Source organism: Sphaerodactylus townsendi, linkage group LG01 (genome assembly GCF_021028975.2).
Source record: "Sphaerodactylus townsendi isolate TG3544 linkage group LG01, MPM_Stown_v2.3, whole genome shotgun sequence".
Taxonomy (NCBI): domain Eukaryota; kingdom Metazoa; phylum Chordata; class Lepidosauria; order Squamata; family Sphaerodactylidae; genus Sphaerodactylus; species Sphaerodactylus townsendi.
The window spans coordinates 171002207-171023071 of NC_059425.1; the positions used below are offsets into that span (position 1 = coordinate 171002207).

At 44.0% G+C, this 20865-nt stretch overlaps 1 protein-coding gene across 1 annotated transcript in view; it reads left to right on the plus strand.

Annotated features, from left to right (window-relative positions):
* VPS36 (vacuolar protein sorting 36 homolog) overlaps nt 1-19590 on the plus strand; it is a 24101-nt gene extending 4511 nt beyond the window's left edge. The window contains exons 3-14 of the mRNA XM_048499507.1: nt 3753-3823; nt 4182-4296; nt 5073-5162; nt 6150-6236; nt 9570-9602; nt 9723-9800; nt 11518-11652; nt 12311-12376; nt 14278-14342; nt 15465-15549; nt 17612-17688; nt 18384-19590. Of these exons, the coding sequence (XP_048355464.1) occupies nt 3753-3823; nt 4182-4296; nt 5073-5162; nt 6150-6236; nt 9570-9602; nt 9723-9800; nt 11518-11652; nt 12311-12376; nt 14278-14342; nt 15465-15549; nt 17612-17688; nt 18384-18477 (996 nt within the window). The 3' untranslated portion in view covers nt 18478-19590. The remainder of the gene's footprint in view (nt 1-3752; nt 3824-4181; nt 4297-5072; nt 5163-6149; nt 6237-9569; nt 9603-9722; nt 9801-11517; nt 11653-12310; nt 12377-14277; nt 14343-15464; nt 15550-17611; nt 17689-18383) is intronic.
* The last annotated feature ends 1275 nt before the right edge of the window (nt 19591-20865 follow it).

Below are 20865 nucleotides of genomic sequence, written 5' to 3' on the forward strand. Positions count from 1 at the left end.
TTCTCAAGTTTTTGATCTCTGTTTGTCCTTTCCTTGAGATGCAGATCTCTGCCCCTCTTTCTCCCCCATTCTTTTTCTTTTCCTTTCCCTCCTAATGTTATCTTTCTACAATGAAAACCTGCAGGCAGTGATATAATCTCTTTATGAAATATCTGTTGGCTAGTGCCTACTTGTTAATGTGCAAAGTAATTTTCATGAGCCTGACCAATAGAACTTGATATTACAAACTTTTGTTTGCAATAACCTGAGAACCTGTGATCCCCAATAAAAGCTTTTCAAATATTTTACTAGTCTGTTTTTAGTTTGGACTACTTTGATCACTAGATGTGAAAGTTTGAATTGTGCACAATATCACGTACTCCGAAAGGACGCCATTCATTCATGTAGTTTAAAAGAGCCTTGGGTTTGGTTTTGTTTTAAATTACAATTGAGGGACTTGCAAGCACTCATGTTAAAGGAGAGAGTATGCTCTCTTCTGCCTTGCTAGGTGCATAAGCAGGGGTGGCCAACCTATGGCACGCCAATTTGCCATGCTGGCAGGGGCTGATGGGAATTGTAGTCCATGAACATCTGGAGTGCCATAGGTTGGCCACTCCTGGGGGTTAGCAGCCAGATTATCACTGATGGCTTCAGGCCACCAGGTAAGACTTCATTTGTCAGGTGTTCAACAGTGTTTTTGGATTGGTACTGTAGAATCTTCTCCCTACTTCCTTTTTACTTTCTGTCTCTCATCAACCCCTTCCATTTGCCACAGTCGCCTTGCTGCTTTAGCTACTTGCCCCATCCTTCCTGAAATTTAAAATTTACAGAAATTTTGAACCACATAGAAAATGTTATATATGTCTACAAAATAAGTCTTTTCAGTTCTCTTTCAAATTTTCCAATTTTTTCACAGGAAAAATTTTTAAAAAGGTTCTCAGACTTTCAAGATATATAAAATGTGAAAAAACCTTGCTTTGGGAAGCGATTTACTTATTCTAAAAAAATAAGATATTTTATAAGTGCTCCCCCCAAATGTTTCAGTTTTTCCATTGGAAGGAATAAAACCCCTTAAATAACCCTTCAAATTTCCCCTGCATTGTCCCAATTTGTTCCTGGGCTTTCACATCTCTGTTCTTCCTACTCTGCCCCCCCCCCCAACCCCCCACTGGTTTCTGTTTCTCTCTGCCCTGCTCATACTGTACATACGTTTTACTTTCCTCTGTCCATGACTGGGTATAAAATGCTGCCCAAAGTCTCCCCACCTTGGCAATGTCTGCACAGGCACAGACATTGCTGATTTTTTTTCCTGGAGGCTTTTGAATCCTCTAATTTTAAAAGAAGAACCTTGGGATTTTGGTATTACTACTACTATCTGTATGCAACCTTATTCTGTGATTTTTTTTAAAATTGCCACTTGGGCCTAAACTTGGAATTAAATACAGTGATTCAGTCGGAGGCGTCAACCACCACTAGAGGAGAAAATTGGACTGCCTCGGTCCAAAATGTGAGCCAGATCAAAATACCAAAAGATGCTGTAAGCTTAAGTAGTGATCAGTATGCATACAAGCATATTCCTCCTCAAGCATCCTCAGAGTATATGTGTCATGTGAAAAGTGCATTTCCGTGCTCAGGGCAGTGGGGTTCTTGGCCGTTGCCTCAGATGTGGGGTTAACATGAAAGCTGGACTAGAATCACCAAGATGGGAGCGGTTTCTCCTTTCAGTGCTACTTTTCAGATGCTGCTGGAATCATGAATATTCCATCTGTGTGGATCTTCAGCCCCAGTGTTCTATCTGCCCTTTGCTTACTTCACTTCTGTGCCCACTGCCTGAAGTGTGCCGTGTGGTAGTGATCAAAGCTGGGCCACATCCTATAATCAGGAAGTAATTGCTGATTCTTCTGGGCAGGTCTCAGCTTGTATTATTCAATACCTCCTTTCATAGCAAAAACTCAACCCTTAGTATTCCGTGAAGCCTATGCGTATAAACTTGCCTTCACCACAAACTAAACCAGGATTACGATGGGACTGTGAATAGCACAACTACCTAAATCAAACTACAGACAGACATTAATCAGCTGAGGTTATTTTTCTGACTCCTGTTATCTCTGGCGGACAGTGCTTGGGTTCTGGAGCAGTTGCATGTATAAATTATTCTAAATCCTGTCTTCTGTGAAAACCAAACTGGAAAGGATAAACAGTGGCTATAGTTACATTGACTGGTTTCCTTATCTTTCCAGGACAGTGCTGTTCTTTGTTTTCCAGAGTGTCAAAAGACACATAAATCTTCTGCTAATTTGGCATACAGTGATCGTGAAACCAATCCCTGGCAGTCGAGTCTGGGAAATAAGTGCAAAACATGCTTTGATCTCTGCTTACGTTGTATTGTGTCCCTTTAGTGAGCGAGCACATCTGTATCCCATGAGAACCTTCTTTTCTGTCAGAGTAGAGATGAGCCTTTGAAGTTATGCATGAGGCTGCAGCTGGATCCGGAACAGCAAAGTACAAATACCCGTTTCACCATGAGGTTTTTTGTGGGACAGTCCACTCTCTGTAACTCTCAGATTTTTTTTAGCACAAAGGGGATAAGTCAGTCTCAGGATTTTTGCCTCAGGGATGCCTCCCACAATGAATGTGAAAAATAAAACAGACTTCATACTCCACCCAAACTAGGGAAGTTGTTGTGGCTCAGCGGCAGAGCATCTGCTTTGCATGCAGAAGGTCGCAGGTTCCAGTCCAGATGCCTCCAGTCAAAAGGATCAAGTGGGAGGTGATGTGAAATACCATGAGATCCTGGAGGTCAGTTGCTAGTCAGAGCTGACCTTGATGGACCAGTGATCCAATGCAATAAAAGATAGCTTCATGTGCAAAACCTCCACAAGTGTGTCTATAAGTCTTTAATAATCCTGTACTATGTATATGTGAAACTAATATGATGACAACAGGATTTTTGCCAGTTCATGGCAAGCCTTCTCTTTTCTCTGACCTTTGACTCATAGAGTTGGAAGAGACTCCAAGGGCCATCAAGTCCAACCCCGTGCAATGCAGGAACACACAATCAAAGCACTCCTGTCAGATGGCCATCCAGCCTCTCTTTAAAAACCTCCAAAGAAGGAGACTCCACCACACTCTGAAGTAGCGCATTCCACTGTTGAACAGCCCTTATTGTCTGGAAGTTTTTCCTGATGTTTAATGTGGAATCTCTTTTCTTCACCTTGAACCCATTACTCTTGGTCCCAATCTCTAGCTTGTAACAGTCGAACAGAGTGACCAAGGCACTTGCCTGGCTACTTGGTTGGCCCCATTTCTGTTCTTCGGCTTCTGCAATTCTGGATATCTGGATGTATTGCTGAAAGACAACGATTGACCCTGTTAAGTCTCAATCATCAGGCACGCAGTGAGGCAAAAACAAGGTTTATTTACATAGACAGCTTCCATAATAATACATCAGGCTGAGCAGGGAGAAACTACACATACACTCACTTAAGTATAATGCTCTCATCTGACGTCACCCTCTCAACTACGGAAACCTTAATAGCTCAATACGCAACTGGCTCAATATCTCCAGTGGCTGGGTGAGGTTGGACCCAGGATCTCCCAGATTCCAATCCAGTGCTCAGACGCGACCGTCACACTGCCTGCAGAATCAAACAAGGCATGCAGATCATGGATTGGAAAAGAAATAGTGTTTGTGTCTTGTTCACTTCTGAAGAACAGATATATTTGACCAAATACACTGTACATACCTTTGTTTTGTTCTGTGTTTTTTATAGGAATGTTGTATGGCTATTCCACTTTCTCAGATCATCTTCATTGAAGAACAAGCAGCCGGCATAGGGAAAAGGTAATTTTTTTCTAAGCAAAACCTTTAGGCTCAGTCATTTATTGAAACAGTACTTTGTAATTTCAGTTATCCCCCCCCCCCTTTTAGCTTTAAAAGGGGCTTGGACAGATTTATGGAGGAGAAGTCGATTTATGGCTACCAATCTTGATCCTCTTTGAGCTGAGATTGCAAATGCCTTAACAGACCAGGTGATCGGGAGCAACAGCCGCAGAAGGCCATTGCTTTCACATCCTGCATGTGAGCTCCCAAAGGCACCTGGTGGGCCACTGCGAGTAGCAGAGAGCTGGACTAGATGGACTCTGGTCTTATCCAGCTGGCTTGTTCTTATGTTCTTATGTTCTCCTTCTTTCCAAAATAGTGCCAAAATAGTGGTCCATCTTCATCCAGCATCTTCCAACAAAGATCCTGGTCCTTTCCAGAACAGCAAATATTCTTATATAAAACTTTCATTCAAAGAACATGGCCAGATAGAGGTATGTATCTGTTTTAATCTGTTGTCCAGAGACAGGGCTGCCTCCCAGCACCAGGCAGCCCGTTCCACTCCTCTCCTTGTCCCAGACACCCACTCAGGGATCCTGGAGAACCCCTCAACTGGCAGCCCTGCCCATGGACTTACCCGTGGAAGTAGGGACATCCAGGAAACCAGAAGCTGAGAGAAACTGCAGGGAAATGGCAGGGGAGCCTGGGCCGCAAGAGCGAGCCTCAACAGTTCCAGGGAAAAGGGTGGAGATAGCACAGCTCTGGCCAAGCTGCAGTCAGTAGTCCTCCGCAGTCTTCGAGAGTGGGGCGGGGTCTTCACAACCTCACCCAGGCTGCAATCAAAGAAGAGGGCCATGAAAGCTGAAGAGCCAGTCCCAGCCCAGCAGAGCACAACAAACACCAACCACTAGGAGGCTGGAACAGGGAGCTCCCAGGAGGAGGGGAACCTCCTGAGAAGGATAAAAAGGAGTCAGGGAAAGAGGGAGGTTGGTTGGTGTGATGTAGGGGCTCAAGCTTACAGGAGTGCTGTTAACTATGACAGTAAAGAGCTTATGAACAGAAGCCAGAGTTGCGTCCTGCTTGTTCCAAAAGGGTAGCCGAGCTCCTAAGAGGCCAAGGTGGCCTTCCCAGCAGGAGTGGCCAGCAGAGGGTGCATTCACATCTGTTGAGTTACATTGCAGTGGATATTCTTAATTGCCTGAAGATTTTCCAGTTCACTTTTGTCAGGTTTGAATGGATGAAAACCAGTTTCTTTGGTTCTTTTGTACAGTTCTACAGGCGGTTATCAGAAGAAATGACACAGCGAAGATGGGAGACTATGCCTGCTTCTCAGACTATTCAGATAAACAGAGGTCCGCAGGTACTGTTGCCTTTTTGCTCATTACTGCCTTCCTAAGTGAGGCAAAATTATGCGAGATAGGCCGAGTGTCAGCATATAAGACATCAAGGAGATGTCATAGGCTGGCTGCAATACAAAACTCACTGACACCACCCCCTTGGGACTTTTCACTGCCCATGGGCTAGTGTACAATAAAGTATGCAGCTCAAACTAGCCATTTTAAAAGCATTAATTGTACCTATCATTTTGGGCTGTTAAGTTTTTATTTGCCCAAATATGGCTGATCTCAGTAAAATCCTTTTGTGTGTGTAAGAAAGTTCATGATGAAGTGGACATACTTTTTTGAACCTATTGGGTCAATTTTGCACTGCATAATTAACCTTCCTTGGGCTCTTCCTCCATACTTCCTATTTATGTCCAACCTAGTAAATCATGTGTGGGGTATAGATCTTGCCAAACGGTCGGTATTGGCCCCTGGGAGTGGGGGTCTAGGCAGCTCTTTTGGTAGAGACATGGAACTTTGATAGCTGCTGACTTGGGAACGATAGAAATAGTGGGTGTGCCCTGAGCGCATTTCTGTATCAGCAGCCCTTGTGCCAACCTGGTTTTAAAATCAGATTAAGTATTATGCTGTATCTAATCAAGAATGACAAGTGTATTTGTAAAGTATGAGTCTGCCTTGATACATTCAATTCATTAAAATATTGGCGAAATAAAATTATGGTATTTCACTTAATCAGTATCACACTTCTACATGTTCTAACTAAAAAAAATGGCCACGGTGATGAAGTAAATAATGCAGTAATCTTCAGAGCCAGTTAAACATGTTCAGCTCTCAGCAAAACGTTTTCCTGCTTTATAGTCAGTAGGCTTAGAATGTCACTGATTCTGTGCCAGAGACCTCCGATTAAAGCATAGGTTCTTATTGATTGCCAAATACTGCTGATGAGAAAATCTAAATGCTTCCTTCCTGATGCTTTTATTTGATGTCGGGGTTTTTTTTTTCAGGCTGGAAGGATAAGAGCGGCAGGAATAGTCGGTATTGAGAGGAAATTAGAAGAAAGAAGAAAGGAGATGGATAAAAACATATCTGAGGTGGATAATTTAACGTTTTCAGCGTCAGAAATTCATGTTGAGTTTTCACCTCGGAGGAAAAGTCCGACTGTTCTGCAGGCCTATAAAGTCCCAATACAGTTGAGCTGCAAGTTTGCGTTCATGTTTTACGAAGCCTTTAAAATGATTTTAACCTTCTTTAAGAATGGGCGCCCTCCAGAGCTGCCTGTCCAAAGTCTGCGCTTGAGTTCCTCTGGTATGCTGGATACTCAAACAACTCCCTTTAATTTAAAAAAAAGGGGGGGGGGAGACAGGAGTGGGTACTTAGAATCAGTATTCAGAATGCTTGGCCAAGGATATTTTTAACGTTTTCAGTGAAATGTTCAAAAAATACAGATCTCTTTTCTCAAAGCATTCCCTTGATTGCAGATCTATCCCATTTTCCCACCACTTAGGCCCCTTCTGCACATGCAGAATAATGCACTTTCAATCCACTTTCACAATTGTTTGCAAGTGGATTTTGCTAGTCCGCACAGTAAAATCCAGCTGTAAAGTGCATCGCAAGTGGATTGTAAGTGCATTATTCTGCATGAGCGGAAGGGGCCTTATCTGGAACAATGTGGTATACTAGGAATATATTACTTCTCTGGCAACTCGTGCGTTGATTGCAGTAGTGAGTGACTGCTTGGATCCTGAGTTGAATCTTCACTAATGAAAGATATTTTATCATCAGTGGAATAGGGTTTCCTTGCCTCCCTCTGCAGCCCAAAATGACCCTGACCCTCAGGAACAGCATGGAGGGAGCTAGAAGTCCATTTGCCACAGGATGCAGCCCACTGTTTGGGATATGCCCGCGGTGGTGAACCTGTGGCACTCCAGATGTTCATGGACTACAATTCCCATCAGCCCCTGCCAGCATGACAAATTGGCCATGCTGGCAGGGGCTGGTGGGAATGGTAGTTCATGAACATCTGGAGTGCCATAGGTTCGCCACCACGATATGCTGATGCCAGTGTTACTTTGTGAGTCAGCATGGAGTAGTCGTTAAGAGCAGGTGGACTCTAATTTGGAGAACCAGGTGTGATTCTCCGCTCCTCCACATTAGCAGCAGACTCTTATCTGGCGAATTGATTTGCTTTCCCTGTTGAGTGACCTTGGTCCAGTCACAGTCCTTTAAGAACTTTCTCAATCCCACCTACCTCACAAAGTATCTGTTGTGGGGAGAGGAAGGGAAAAAAGAGTTTGTAAGTTGCCTTGAAACTCCTTGCTGGAGAGAAAGGTGGGGTATAAATCCAACCTCTTCTTCTTCTTTGGGCCTGTCAGAGATTTCTCAGAAATTTCTCAGCCCACACAGAGGCAGGCAACAGCAAGCCCCTCTGAACATCTCTTGCCTTGAAAATTTTGTGGAGTTGCCGTAAGTCGGCAGTGATGGAACTTTCTACCGCCGCCACCACCTGGGTTGTCTTTTGGTGCTTGTGATGCCAAGGGTGAGATGGGGTAATAGTCTTCCCCTCCACCACTTTATGAGCATCTGAAAATGCTTTTTTTAGTTTTGTTGATGAGAACCAGAAAATTACCTGGTTACCTGAACAGCCCCCCCCCCTTTCTTTTCTTCAACCAGCAGAATGGAGAGGAGAGGGGAGGAATCCTGAGCACAGTGTCACAATATCACCCGTTCACTTTTTCAAGACCTTTTTGAGGGAAGAGGGGATGTGGGAACACAAAGCTGCTCCCTTTCGTGCTAGGTGTGCTACTCTGGGAATAGATAGATCCACCTTTGTTCTCTTATAGTTTGTCAGCATAAAAAAATCAGATTGTGGGAGTTGGAAGGGTGGGGGTGAGGAGCAGTGGACTCCTGCATGTTAGAAATGTTAATTTCAAAATGAGCCCTGTGTTCCAAAATGAATTTCCTGCACCTGCTGTTCATAGCTGATTAAAAAAACCCAACATTGTTTGTCTGAGGAAATTCCTGTTAGGTGTGTGCATATTTTCCTTTGTTTGCAAGCCTGCCCTTATCAGAAGAATTCCATTTACCCTACTTTTTATTTATCTAATTTTCCTTCTTTCTCTCTGTCTCTTTCTGTCTTTTCCCTCTGCCTCTTTACTTCTCTTTCTCTCCTGTCTCTCTTCTCTATCTCTCCTTTCTTCTCATAGGCGAAGCTACAAGGGGGCGGGGAGGTGCACCCTACACCGGGCACACGCCTGGGGGGCAGAAAATCGCCCTGTGACCCCCCCTTCGCTGCCCCCCCCCCTTACCTTAGTTCTTAGTTTCAGGCTGAAAAGAGGCCTGTTCTGTTCAGGCTGAAATGGGCTTTTGTGGGAACTGCACTACCCAGGAGACCTTGCGAGCCCCAAGGGCTCCTGGGTAGTACACTTCCCACCCAGGCTTTTTTCAGCCTGAACTGAACAGGCTGCTTTTCAGCCTGAAACTAAGCCTGAAACTAAGAACTAAGGCAGGGGTGTGCAACCTGTGGCTCTCCAGATGTTCATGGACTACAATTCCCATCAGCCCCTGCCAGCATGGCCAATAGGCTGGTGGGAATTGTAGTCTATGAGCATCTGGAGAGCCACAGGTTGGACACCCCTGAACTAAGGTAAGTGGGGGGGGGGGGCTCAAGAAGGTGGGTCAGAAGCAGGGCCCATGGGGGGAGGGGCTGAAAACGCAGAGTCCACTCGGGCGCAGTTTGGCCCAGCTTATACCTCTGCTTCATCTCTCCCTGTTTCTTTCTCTCTTTCTTGGGGAGCTTTGTTTAGGTTGTTGAGATAACGCGTTAAGATGCTAATTACCAATTATGTTGTGAATCTGGCACATAAATGAAGGAAAGGCAAGTTGCAGGTTGCAGTGTCCCGTTACTGTTGGGATGTTTGCTGTTTGCGAAGCTGTACGTGCTTAAATACAAACTGAGATCAGAGTTAGTTTGTGGCAACTCTTGGCTTTTCTGTTAATCCATTGCTGAAGATGAGCTGCCGTCTCATATCTTAGGTGTAGGAAACCTGCCATCACAACACTGTGTGTCCTATTCACACAGAAGCACAGCCTGTTTGGGCCCTTTCATAGTTTAATATTTGATGATCTACCCATTTATAAGTTAGTATTACAACACAAAAGCATGTTTCCTATCATTCTAAACCAGGGGTCTGCAACCTGCGGCTCTCCAGATGTTCATGGACTACAAATCCCATCAGCCCCTGCCAGCATGGCCAATTGGCCATGCTGGCAGGGGCTGATGGGATTTGTAGTCCATGAACATCTGGAGAGCTGCAGGTTGCAAACTCCTGTTCTAAACTAAGTGGCAGAAGAATTGTTGCCATGATGCAATGAATATTATTTCTTTTGGAAGAATATATCTCCAGATGTGTTTTTATTGTTTTCAGGCTTTTGAAGACCTCAGCAAACTAATGGAAAAGGTAAAGTACCCCCTTATTTGTTCTCCTCTCTGAACTGAAATCTGCTGGTCCTGTAATGAGAACCAAGAGGGGAGCCGTTCCCACCGAGTGATCTTGGTGTCTGCATTATGTGTTTCACAGGCTAAAGAAATGGTGGAGTTATCCAAATCGATTGCTAATAAGATCAAAGAGAAGCAAGGTGACATAACTGAAGATGAGGTCAGTTTGTATGTTAGCAACTTGTTTAATGAAGGCTATGAATATGAACATGTTCTATGAAGCCACAGTACTTCTAAATTCTGAACTGGTAATATGACATAACTTACAGCGCTTACCCACATGCTCATTTTCATACCGGAGTACATGTACTTCTGTGTCTCATGTACACTTGCACACATGCATGCTGGCGTTCCTCATCACATCAGCTCATTGCAATGGACTGGCCAAATCTTCCAAAAGTAAATAGGCTTATGCTGCCCAATATTTTATTTAGCATGGGAGGATCTAACTAAATAACTAACTAAAATAGGCTTATGAGAAAATAGACAATGAGCATTACTGAACTGAGTGATTCCCTAGTGCAGGCCCTTTTTCCCAAAGAGCAGGAAATGATCTTAGGTGTGGGAGAAGGGCAGAGGTGTATTGGGGTGAAATGGCGCCCAGAGACAATTCCTTCTCCAGGTGCCACTGCCCTATCCCCATGTTTGGGGGCGGGGCTTGGGAGCAGGGGTCCACCTTGAGCCCTGCCCCTGATCTCCGTGCAGGCTGGCTTTTACACAAAAGCCAGTCTGCACGGAGGCAGGGGGCGGGGCTTGGTGGCAAGTGACTGGGGCGCACACCATTTGATCATGTGGTGGGTGGGAGCCTGGCGCCCCCCCCCCCCCGACCAAAAGGCATGCACCTGGAGACATGGGTGATCCCATGTCCCTATAGGCCATACGCCTCTGGAGAAGGGTGATTTTGAGAAACCTGCTACATTTTCTTCCGAACTACAGAATCTCTGGTAGCTCCCTTTCATTTTCTCAGTGCTAGCTGTTTACTGCCTCACAGTAAACTGTTTTCTCAGTCCCGGCTGTTTACTTCTCACAGAGGAAAACTTGCAGTGGCTTTTTCCACTCTCCTTTTGGACTTTTTGTTTGTTTGCAATTGCAAAAAAGGCAGCATAAACTACTGCAGTAATGATATGAGGATGTTATGAGTTGTATATAATAATAGGTATTGGTACAGAATTTGAGTCCAGCGTACACGATTTCCTGTGTCAAAGCTGACTTCGTCAGATACAAAGATACTAACTGGATGTAACGGTTCAAGGACCTCCATTGTATTTGTATCTGGCAAACTGAGCTTTGTGTCAGGAAAACTTATACCATGGAGAATTGTGTTGATCTGTACAGTTCTACTGGACTCTGCTGCTACCGTCTAACATGGTTAACTACCTGAAATGATCTTCAGTAGAGGTTGGAGTAGTGATGAGATAGGTATGCCTATCACCTTCTTATGCTTGTAAGGGAGGGGGAATCGTAGGACAGATGTTTTCTTTTGTGCAGAGGACGAGCTGGTATGATTTTCACTTGTACCTTATTCCCTTCTAACCTCTGCTGGTAAATACAGGGAGGTGGTGAACATCCCTCATTAACAGTTTTCAAACAGCAGCTGGACGAACATGTCAGAGATGCCTTGATCTGATCCTGCATTGAGCAGGATATTGGACAAGATAGCCTTTATGACCCCATCCAACTCTGTGATTCTATGATACTGTTGTTGAAAGGAATGTCATCTTTAGGTGTTTGAATTTTCCCAGATTCTGGGTTTGGATTTTCCCTGCATTTGTTTTGTTTAAAAATCCCCTAAGTACCACTGGATTTGTTTACAATGCATTGAATGTTGATTAACTACTCTTTAATATTACTTTTTAAAATCTTTTATTTCTGCGCAGACCATCAGGTTTAAATCCTATCTCCTGAGCATGGGTATAGCTAATCCAGTTACTCGAGAAACGCATGGATCCGGCACACATTACCATATGCAACTGGCAAAGCAGCTAGCTGGTATTTTACAGGCACCGCTGGAGGTAATGTGCTTAAGGATCTTCTTTTTGTAATGTTTTGATACACTTTTAATTTGTGACCAAAGGTTTTATCCAATTAATTTTGTATAGAGAGACCAGTATTTTCACCATAAATAAAAGTAAAAGTGTGTTCTCTGTACTAAACTTTCAAATAGAACCTTCATGGGCAGATTGTAATTTGGCTTTGAGATTGAAATGTCTCTCGGTACATCGTCATGTGTTTTGAACACTGTAATAATTTTTTTCTCCATGGTGTCCAACAGCTATCATAACAGTAGATTTACTGTTTGTATTGATGTCGGGAGTGCTGTTTAATGCAAGAATATGTTATCAAGTGGTGTTTTTGTTGGCTAAAATGCTTTTCTAATTTTAATGTATAGATTAGTTTTATGGTGGGTGGGCTGTGGATTCGTGCTCAAGGGAACCTTTGCTTTCAGAAGGTCCCAAGTTAAACCCTTGGCATCTCCAGCCAAAAGGATTTGAGGTCCTAGTTGTCTGTCTCTCCTTCTGAGTTCCTGGAGAGCAACTCTGAGTCAGAACAGACAATCCTGATCTAGAGAGACCAATGTAACGCAGTTCCATAATCTAGATACAATATATGAAAAAATATGATGCAGATGTTAAGGTGATTCCATGATCCAAACTGGTCTTATGTCAACAGGAGCGGGGAGGAATAATGTCACTCACAGAAGTATATTGTTTGGTGAATCGTGCTCGAGGCTTAGAGGTGAGAAATTTTGCGAGTACCTTGACAAAACTGGCTTGAAAGACTCCCATACAGTTGTAGGTAATAAAACCCCTTTTTCATGTTGTTCTGGGAAGAAAACTAGATCTGTTTCTTCTAGTGCGTGTCCTTTTTCCCTTCTCTTTCTGTTGAAGTTCACTGCATGCCAGAGGGTCCTTCTGGAGTAAAATCCACCTAGTAATGAGCTATTGAACGTTAGACAGCAGCTTGGGGAAATGGAGGCATGAGGATCTGCTAATGTTGAAACACAACGCTGAAAAGGAGAGAGAAGCATGTAAAAGTTGTCTTCTGATTCTGGGGCGGGGGGAGCTGATGAACAGGAGGGGGATGGCAAACAAGATGAATGAAGAACTGGTGTGAAAATGCAGGTGGATTTCTAAAATTTAGAATGGTGAAAGAAGCATTCTGATAAAGATGTACGGTGCAAAAATGCCTGAGGGTGTTTTTTTAAAAAAATACACATCCCAACTCTCTTGCTTAAAACTCCCAATTGGCATTCAAGAGGTTCTCGTACCATTTCCCTTCCAGGCCTTTTTCCTAATCCAGTTTCTGGTTAGTTCAGGGTAAACTACCGGTATATTGTCTCACCTACCATGGGTGTAGCAGACGGGGAAGATATGACCATTTTATATAAATGCTGTCCAAGGTTATGACGGAGAATATATTATATGCATATCTATATTACACAAGCCAAGACATAGTAAAATGATTTTGAAATCCATTCTGTATTCATAGTTAATGCCTGTTGAGGGAGACCCAGGATAGCTGTTAGTTACTTTGCAGCAAATAAGTTGCTAAGTGCCAGAAGGATGACGTCGTGGATTGTGCAGATGTTTATACTGCACTGCCAAAATGTGGCTGCCAAGCAGCCAGATGCTTTGAAGAGAACTGTCGATTCCAGTAATCGTGCACTTAGAATGGAGGCATTCAAGACTCATGCGTATTGCAAAATGTAGCTCAAAATAAATAGAACACATGCTATTTTCTGCAGTAAAAGCCTTCTTTTAATCCTGTGTTTTTCTCTGATAGTAGATGCTATTGATGAAATCAGGATTCTGTGTATAGTTAGTCCAGTGATAGTTAGTACACTCTAGAGCAGGGGTCTGCAACCTGCAGCTCTCCAGATGTTAATGGACTACAATTCCCATCAGCCCCTGCCAGCTGGCAGGGGCTGATGGGATTTGTAGTCCATTAACATCTGGAGAGCCGCAGGTTGCAGACCCCTGCTCTAGAGAGTGCCAATGAAACATTCCAAAGATACCGGTTCAGTGTGCATGTAAACAGTTTGGGGATCTGTCCTCGTTCTTACGTGGCTGCTGTGTCCTCTTGACAGTGTTCTTAAAATTCCACTGAGGACTCGTTCCAGTGCAGTTGCAAATACCTAACGTGATGGATGATGCTCCAAAAATGAGTTGTGCTCATGAGTTTTATCTCCTTAAAATATGCATATTTGTGTGTGTGTTTCCCCAGGCACATCTTCCTGGACCTTTCTTATATTTAAATGCTCTGCGGGGTCTCAGTGACTGCCATCCCCCCTTCCCAAGTCTCTTTTCGCTTTAGAGACCCTTGTTTAAGCGCTGCTTTCGTCAAAACCATTATTGCCTGCACTTCTAAGCATCGAACTTTGAAAAAAGAGCATTTATATTGCTCCGGACAGCGATCCCCAAGACTTGCCTTTTTGTAAAGTTGTGCCCGCCATTTTGTTTCCTGTCCCCAGGCAAAATGGGGATACTGATCCATGTAGGCACCATTTCTACTTAATGGTACTTACATCATTGGTACTCTGGTATTCATTCCCAAGAATAAAGTCTTGCTGGAACTAGTCCTGTGATTACGATGTTTTCACAATGCGACTAAAAGTGTCTGTTTGTTTTTACAATTAGCTGCTTTCCCCTGAAGATCTCGTAAATGCATGTAAGATGCTAGAAGCTCTGAAACTGCCTATCAGGTGAGATTCCATCGAAATGGATTTCTGACAAATGTATCTGAATAGTATGATGGGATTTGGGTCTGCTCTATGAACCCCTTAAGAACCCCTTGTGACAAAGAAATTAAGTGTGTCCATATCTCTGTGATAAAAGAAGTCACTAAATTTCTCCATATTAGTTAAAAGGAATGGAATAATTTTTGTTTTTTACCTATGAGTTGGCTGTGATTTTTCTATATTTATGCACTGGGCCGCTCCCCGCCCCCCAATCACTTCCCACCCCCCTTCTCCCCTATACCAACCTGGCTCGGAAGAACGGGCTCAGCACGGGGGAGGTGCCTAAAGACAAAGCTGGCTTGCTCTGTCGTTAGGTGTCTGAGGACCTGGGGAGGGCAGGAGGCGGCTTTCAGGGAGGCTGGGGGAGGGGGGCGGCTCAGGGGAGACGACTCCAATGGGCCCTGCGGCACCAGGCTGGCCCAGGAGCCAGTCTGCTGCTGCAGTGCCCATCCGAGCTGCCCCCACCCCTGAACCCTGCCCCCAGGGGCGGGGAGGCACCTGGAGGAGGTGTTGTCCCCGGGCGCCATTTCCCCCCACAGAGGTGTCAGTTGGTAGGTCTAGTCTACAACACGCCAGGGTTGTCTGTGCTGCATTGTAGCGAAGCAGTGAGGGCCCAAAAGCCTGTCAAATGTTGCTGGATTTCACACTGAATCAGTGAGGGCAAAGGTTTTCAGCCTTTCCAGACCGTGGACCCACTTTAACTCCAGATGGCAGCAAGGGGACTGAGTAAAGTGTAAGCCTGAGGCCAGAATTCTCATGACATCACTGTTGTGTGCCAGGGAGAAGAGGAGCCCGTGTGAATCCGTTTGAGTTGACTCTCTGCTGCTGAGTGACCTTGGCCAAGGGGGGGCGGGGCACCTTGTTGCCCATGCAAACACACTTTCGGCAGGTCCTTCCAAAAAATAGCAATAAATAGATGAATGGCAGCTCCCTGAAGCCTCATGATCCAGCAGATGGGACTCCCAAGATCTGTCTGAAAGTCCCAGTGTAGGTAGAAGGCCGCTAAATTAGACCTTATCCAACCTCCTCTTTTCTGCAAACTGCTAGCTCATCTTTGTGTTTTCTTGTCTTAAAAAAAAAAATTAGGCTTCGTATCTTTGACAGTGGCGTCATGGTGATTGAGCTCCAGTCCCACAATGAAGAGGAGATGGTGGCTTCTGCCTTAGAGACGGTACGTGAACTGTTGACTTCAGCAGTCTGCCTGAGGAAATTGATTTTCATCACCGAAACCACCATGCTGAGGATGGGGGAGGTGCTTTCCAGAGCTAAAATTCCCTGCCCACTGTTGCTTATCATGCACCCATTGGGGCTCACATGTTTGACCCTGTCAGGGGTCAAGCTGTCTTACCCCTGTTGTGCCCACCCAGCTAAAATCAAGATACATCTCCTCTGTTAATATTCTCATCACAGAGTCTTTTGATGCTGGTTTGTGGCTGTGTGATCATAAATACTTTACCGTACTTCAATCCCTTCCTCCCACCAAGCAGATCTGTTAGAAAACGGTTTTGGAATCTTGTCAAATACAGTTTTCCAGACTCTTCTAACGATAATGCTTTTGCAGTTGCAACAGTGCTTAAAATGTACGCACCTTAACTACACGCCAGCTAAGTAAAAATAAAGAGGAGGTGTCATTTCTTAAATCTTTAGAACTTCCAGAGGGGAGGGAGGAAAACCTGAAACTTGACCTGTAAGTCAGAGGCCAATGCCTAGCTTCAGAAAACTTCCTGCTAACAGGATGGGGTTGGAAGGATGTGAGAGGGCCCGGGGACTTTTGCTTCCTCTGTTCTGAAGATGTTCAATCACATTTTGAATCCTTTCCCTTCTCGACAAAGAGTTCGGATAGGTGGGATTATACCAACTTTTCACCACTAAAACTGTGTGAAGATTTTATTTTATTTGTGTCATTTAAACCTTACTTTTCTCCTCAGTGGGGACCTAAGGTGGCTTACCACATGCTCCCCTTCTGCATTTTATCCTTACAAATGTCCTGTGGAGGAGATTAGGCTGAGAGAGAGAGTGAGGGACCCGAGATCACCCAGCAAGCCTCCGTGGCAGAGGTGGGATTTAAACATGGATCTACCAGATCCTACTCTGACACTCTAATCACTACCCTTCACTGACTCTAAATAGGTGAGACCAAGAGGTGCAGAAACTTGCTCAAAATGACCAGGCAATCTTTATAGCTAAGCAGGTATTTGAATACAGTTTTGCCAGAATCTGTTCCTGCTACTCCATAGCAGGAGTGATGCTTGTATTCCACAGGTGTAGAGGATCAGTCAGAATGTGTCTTGGTAATCATGTTCATGCCACCCAAGAAACCGTGACTCACAGCACAGGTACACGATTTTCACCTATACTTTGTCTCAGTAAAAGATGTTAGTACGATCAGTTGAGGCGCAGCGGTTGAGAAAATTGTTTGCTTCCACATTCGAATATAGTCCCAAATGAATGTGAGAATGATCATTCATTTTTACACGCTGCCTTTGTCCAAACCATCATTTGTGCATTGTTGAACATGGTACTTGATACAAGAGCATTTATAATTCATCAAACAACTATCTGAGGAATGGGGAGGGAACATCGCTAGGTAGGCACTAGGACCCAGGCAGAGGATTCTACAGCAAAGAAGATCTGGCATGTTGAGTCCTGTGGTGAAGGAATATACAACTGTACTAATATCTTTTTCTGAGACTGACTATAGTCTGAAAATGAAAAGACCAGCATGGCTGTCTTGTGCTGCAGATTTAGCCGTCACCTTGCACTGGTTTCTGCAGCGTGCGCTATAGTCAAGAGACAACCATATTGAGTAGCCTACGCACAGGACAGGGCTCATTTGATAGCAAGACCCAATTCTAGTGAGCCATGAAGATGCTTCCTTTGTCCAGGTTGCCACACTGATAACCTCTGGTCAACTTTCTGGCTCTGTTGATCTACTCATATCAGAGAATTGAGCGTTGTTGTTTTTTACATTTGTTATGTTCAAACTTATGGTTTCCATTTTGATTATGAGCTTTTAGGCCAATAAAAGGCGAATGAATGAATGATTATAAGCTTACAGGAAAGCTTACATATGTGCGTTAAATGCTCAGTCTGGAGGCACTGTTGATCTGGAGGCACTGTTGAGTCTTGTAACATTGGGGAAATAAAGAGATGAAGCCTTGGGTGGGAGCTGGTAAAACAGTATAAGCTGCTGTACAGATTTACTGCATTGTGGTTTTTTTGTGGTCTGCTAGGTATCTGAGAAGGGGTCCCTCACAGCAGAGGAGTTTGCAAAGCTTGTGGGAATGTCTGTACTTCTAGCCAAAGAGAGGTAAGGTATAAAAAGTCTCTGGTTTTAATCAGGGGCGTAGGGAAAGAAAATGGTGGTCGGAACAAAATGGCGGCCGGGAGCTGCCCCCCACTGCCCCTCCCCCTTACCTTTTTCTGTTGGCAAGCAGAAAAAGCAGGCTGGCTGGGCTGCGGGGGAAAGGGGAGAGATCAGGCTGGCTTCTAGAGCACGCCCACGGTTGGATCACAGCTGACTGGCACAGCCCTCGTCCCAGGCTGGGCCAAGGCACGACACGCGCACATCGCTCTGAGGCCCAGCGGCTTCTGGGAAGGAGGAGGGGCGTGACTGGGCCTCAGCACAACGTGCACACACCCCCGGCGCCCATCATCCAGCCTCCAGCTATGGCCGTGCTCTCCAGAGCATGCCCACGGCTAGAGGACAGCTGATGGGTGTAGGCTGAGGCCCAGCCACTTCTGGGAAGGAGGAGGGATGTGGCTGGGCCTCAGTGTGATGTGCGCATGTTGCACTGAGGTCCAGCCACATCCCCCCTCCTTCCTGGAAGTGTGGAGGGCGATTTTTGTGCACCCCCACGTGACTCCCATGAGGGTGCCTGGGGCGTTTTCCCCCAGATGTCCCCGTGGCAGCTTTGCCACTGGTTTTAATTAAGTCAGGCATCGATGATACAGATAACAAACATCCTTTAAAAATAATTAAAAGTACTTCTCGTTTTGTTCTAGGCTTCTTCTAGCAGAAAAGATGGGTCAACTTTGCAGAGATGATTCTGTGGAAGGCTTGCGGTTCTATCCAAATTTATTTCTGACACAAAGTTAGCCGTCAGTGCTTTCTGTCCTCTCCCTGCGAATGCCATTATAATGGTCTTGGGCAGTCTGAACAAAAGAATGTAAAAAGATGGACCTTTTTTTCTCAAAGACAAAGAGGATTGTGAATGATCAATCACAGTCATGACTTCCTGCCTTGTTTGTGTCTTTGGGAGTAAATTCACATGGTGGTGGAGTTACTGGACATACCTAAGCCCAGTGTTGTTTTTATTTGTGGAGGAAGGAAATGATGTGATTCAGGAAAGGAGGGGAATTGTCACCAAGGTCTACTGCAGGAGCAGGAAAGAGGGCAATGCACATTATTTCCTTACTGGGTTTTTTCCTCTATTTCTGTGGATTCTGTATCTCCAAAACGGTGATGTATTCCAGACAGAGGTCCCTTGCACCAATGTAACACAAAATTACAGAGTGGTTATTTTTCCCCACTTAGTACAAAATTACTTCCCATGTGAAGTACAAACTTCGAAGGACAAATGTCCTTTAGAAGGATTAAATCTGTGTTTATGAAAAATGCAGAGATTGTGTGTTGCTTTGTATGGAAAAAAAAAGGATCGTTGTGAATGCTTGTGAATTTCCTTCCTTCTATTATTTGATTCTCAGCTATTGTTGCTATTTTTGTCCATTCCTTTGCATAGCTGTGAAAGAGGGCAGTTTGCCATCTCCCTTTTAAAGCAGTACAAGTGGATTGTTTTTCTCTCTTTTATTAAAACAGTCATTGATTTGAGAACCCACCATTGTGGCGGAGAGGCTTCTTTTATGTGTGTGTGTAAGTTATTGCTATGTTTGTTTCTGCTTCTGAACATGAAACAAATGCTAATTTTTTTCTTGTGATGAGTTTTTTTTAATAATATAAGAAGCCTCCTTGGTGGCCTTGATTGGGCAAAAAAGCATCAAACAAATTTGGTGAATAAAAGAAATAAAGAAATGTGAATGTGCACCACCAGCAATCCCAGAATGGTGTATTTGCTGTGTTCCTTTAAAATACGGCTTGAACAATTAGTTTGTCTAGAGATTCATGTATGAAAAATCTTATTTACTTTTATAAATATTGTTAACTGTTGTTCAGCTAAAAGTATAAACTTTTTGACAAAAAAAGGTTATTGATTTTTAAAAAGTATCTGTTTTAATTAACATTACTACTGTTTAGTAAGAGTTCAGTAGAATGGCTACGCAATAGTCAGGGAACATATGTTTGTATTGAGAGATTCTATATTCGGCCGGTTCCGTTAGAATGCCTGGCTGTTAAGGAGAGTTATTTATTTATTTCTTAATAATAGCAATAATATCTAACACACAATCATCACTATAAAAAAACAATCCCAGCCATTTGTACACATATACATAAATGGGGTTTTGTGGGGTTTTTGGGCTGTATGGCCGTGTTCCAGTGGCATTGTCTTTGATCCTCTGAAGATGCCAGCCACAGATGCAGGCGAAATGTCAGGAGAAAATGCTACTGGAGCACGGCCATACGACTTGGAAACCCAACAACACATTAGTGATTCCGGCGGTGAAAGCCTTTGACTATACATATTCCTCCTTCACCATTCTGACACCCCGGAAGGAATGCCTCATTTGAGATAAAAATTAATTATTATTTTGTTCTTATGCTCTTGTTTTTTTATGAGACTTAGTTGACTTGTATATGAATAGCAGCCCCAATTTTCAAATGCAATGTAGAACACTTTTATTTAGATGAAGCTTGCAGTGATGTCAACATTATTTCCTTATGTGTATATACTCCTCATATGCTGACAGTCTCCTTGCCCTTCCCCCCTCACAACAAACACCCTGTGAGGTGGGTGGGGCTGAGAGCTCCAAGAAGCTGTGACTAGCCCAAGGCCACCCAGCTGGCGTATGTGGGAGTGCACAGTCTAATCTGAATTCCCCAGATAAGCCTCCACAGCTCAGGCGGCAGAGCAGGGAATCAAACCCAGTTCCTCCAGATTAGAATGCACCTGCTCTTAACCACTACGCCACTGCTGCCCCCAGTAGTAGACACACAAAAATCGTGTTTGTTGCCTGAGATAACTTAAATGTTTTTTTACTCTTCAAATTGAATTCAACAATGTATCCTTGTTTGAAAGCTGTTTGGTCATTATTCCCTCTGTACCCTGTGTGAACAGTATTTTTTGTTTTTCCATGAGCAAGTGTACAATTCCCCTGTGCAGTCAGGATGCTGATTTTTGTGCCTTTAATGTTTGTGAGGGTGTCCCTCTTTTGAAAATATGTTAATTAGAACTGGCTGCTGCGGTTGCAGAAGGACACTAAAAACTCTTTTGAGTTTGAGTTCACAAAACTGGTTTCAAGCATTTTTGTGTGTTTATTTGGGGGAGTACCACAACTTCTGTATAAATGTAATGTGGAAAGATTATAATTG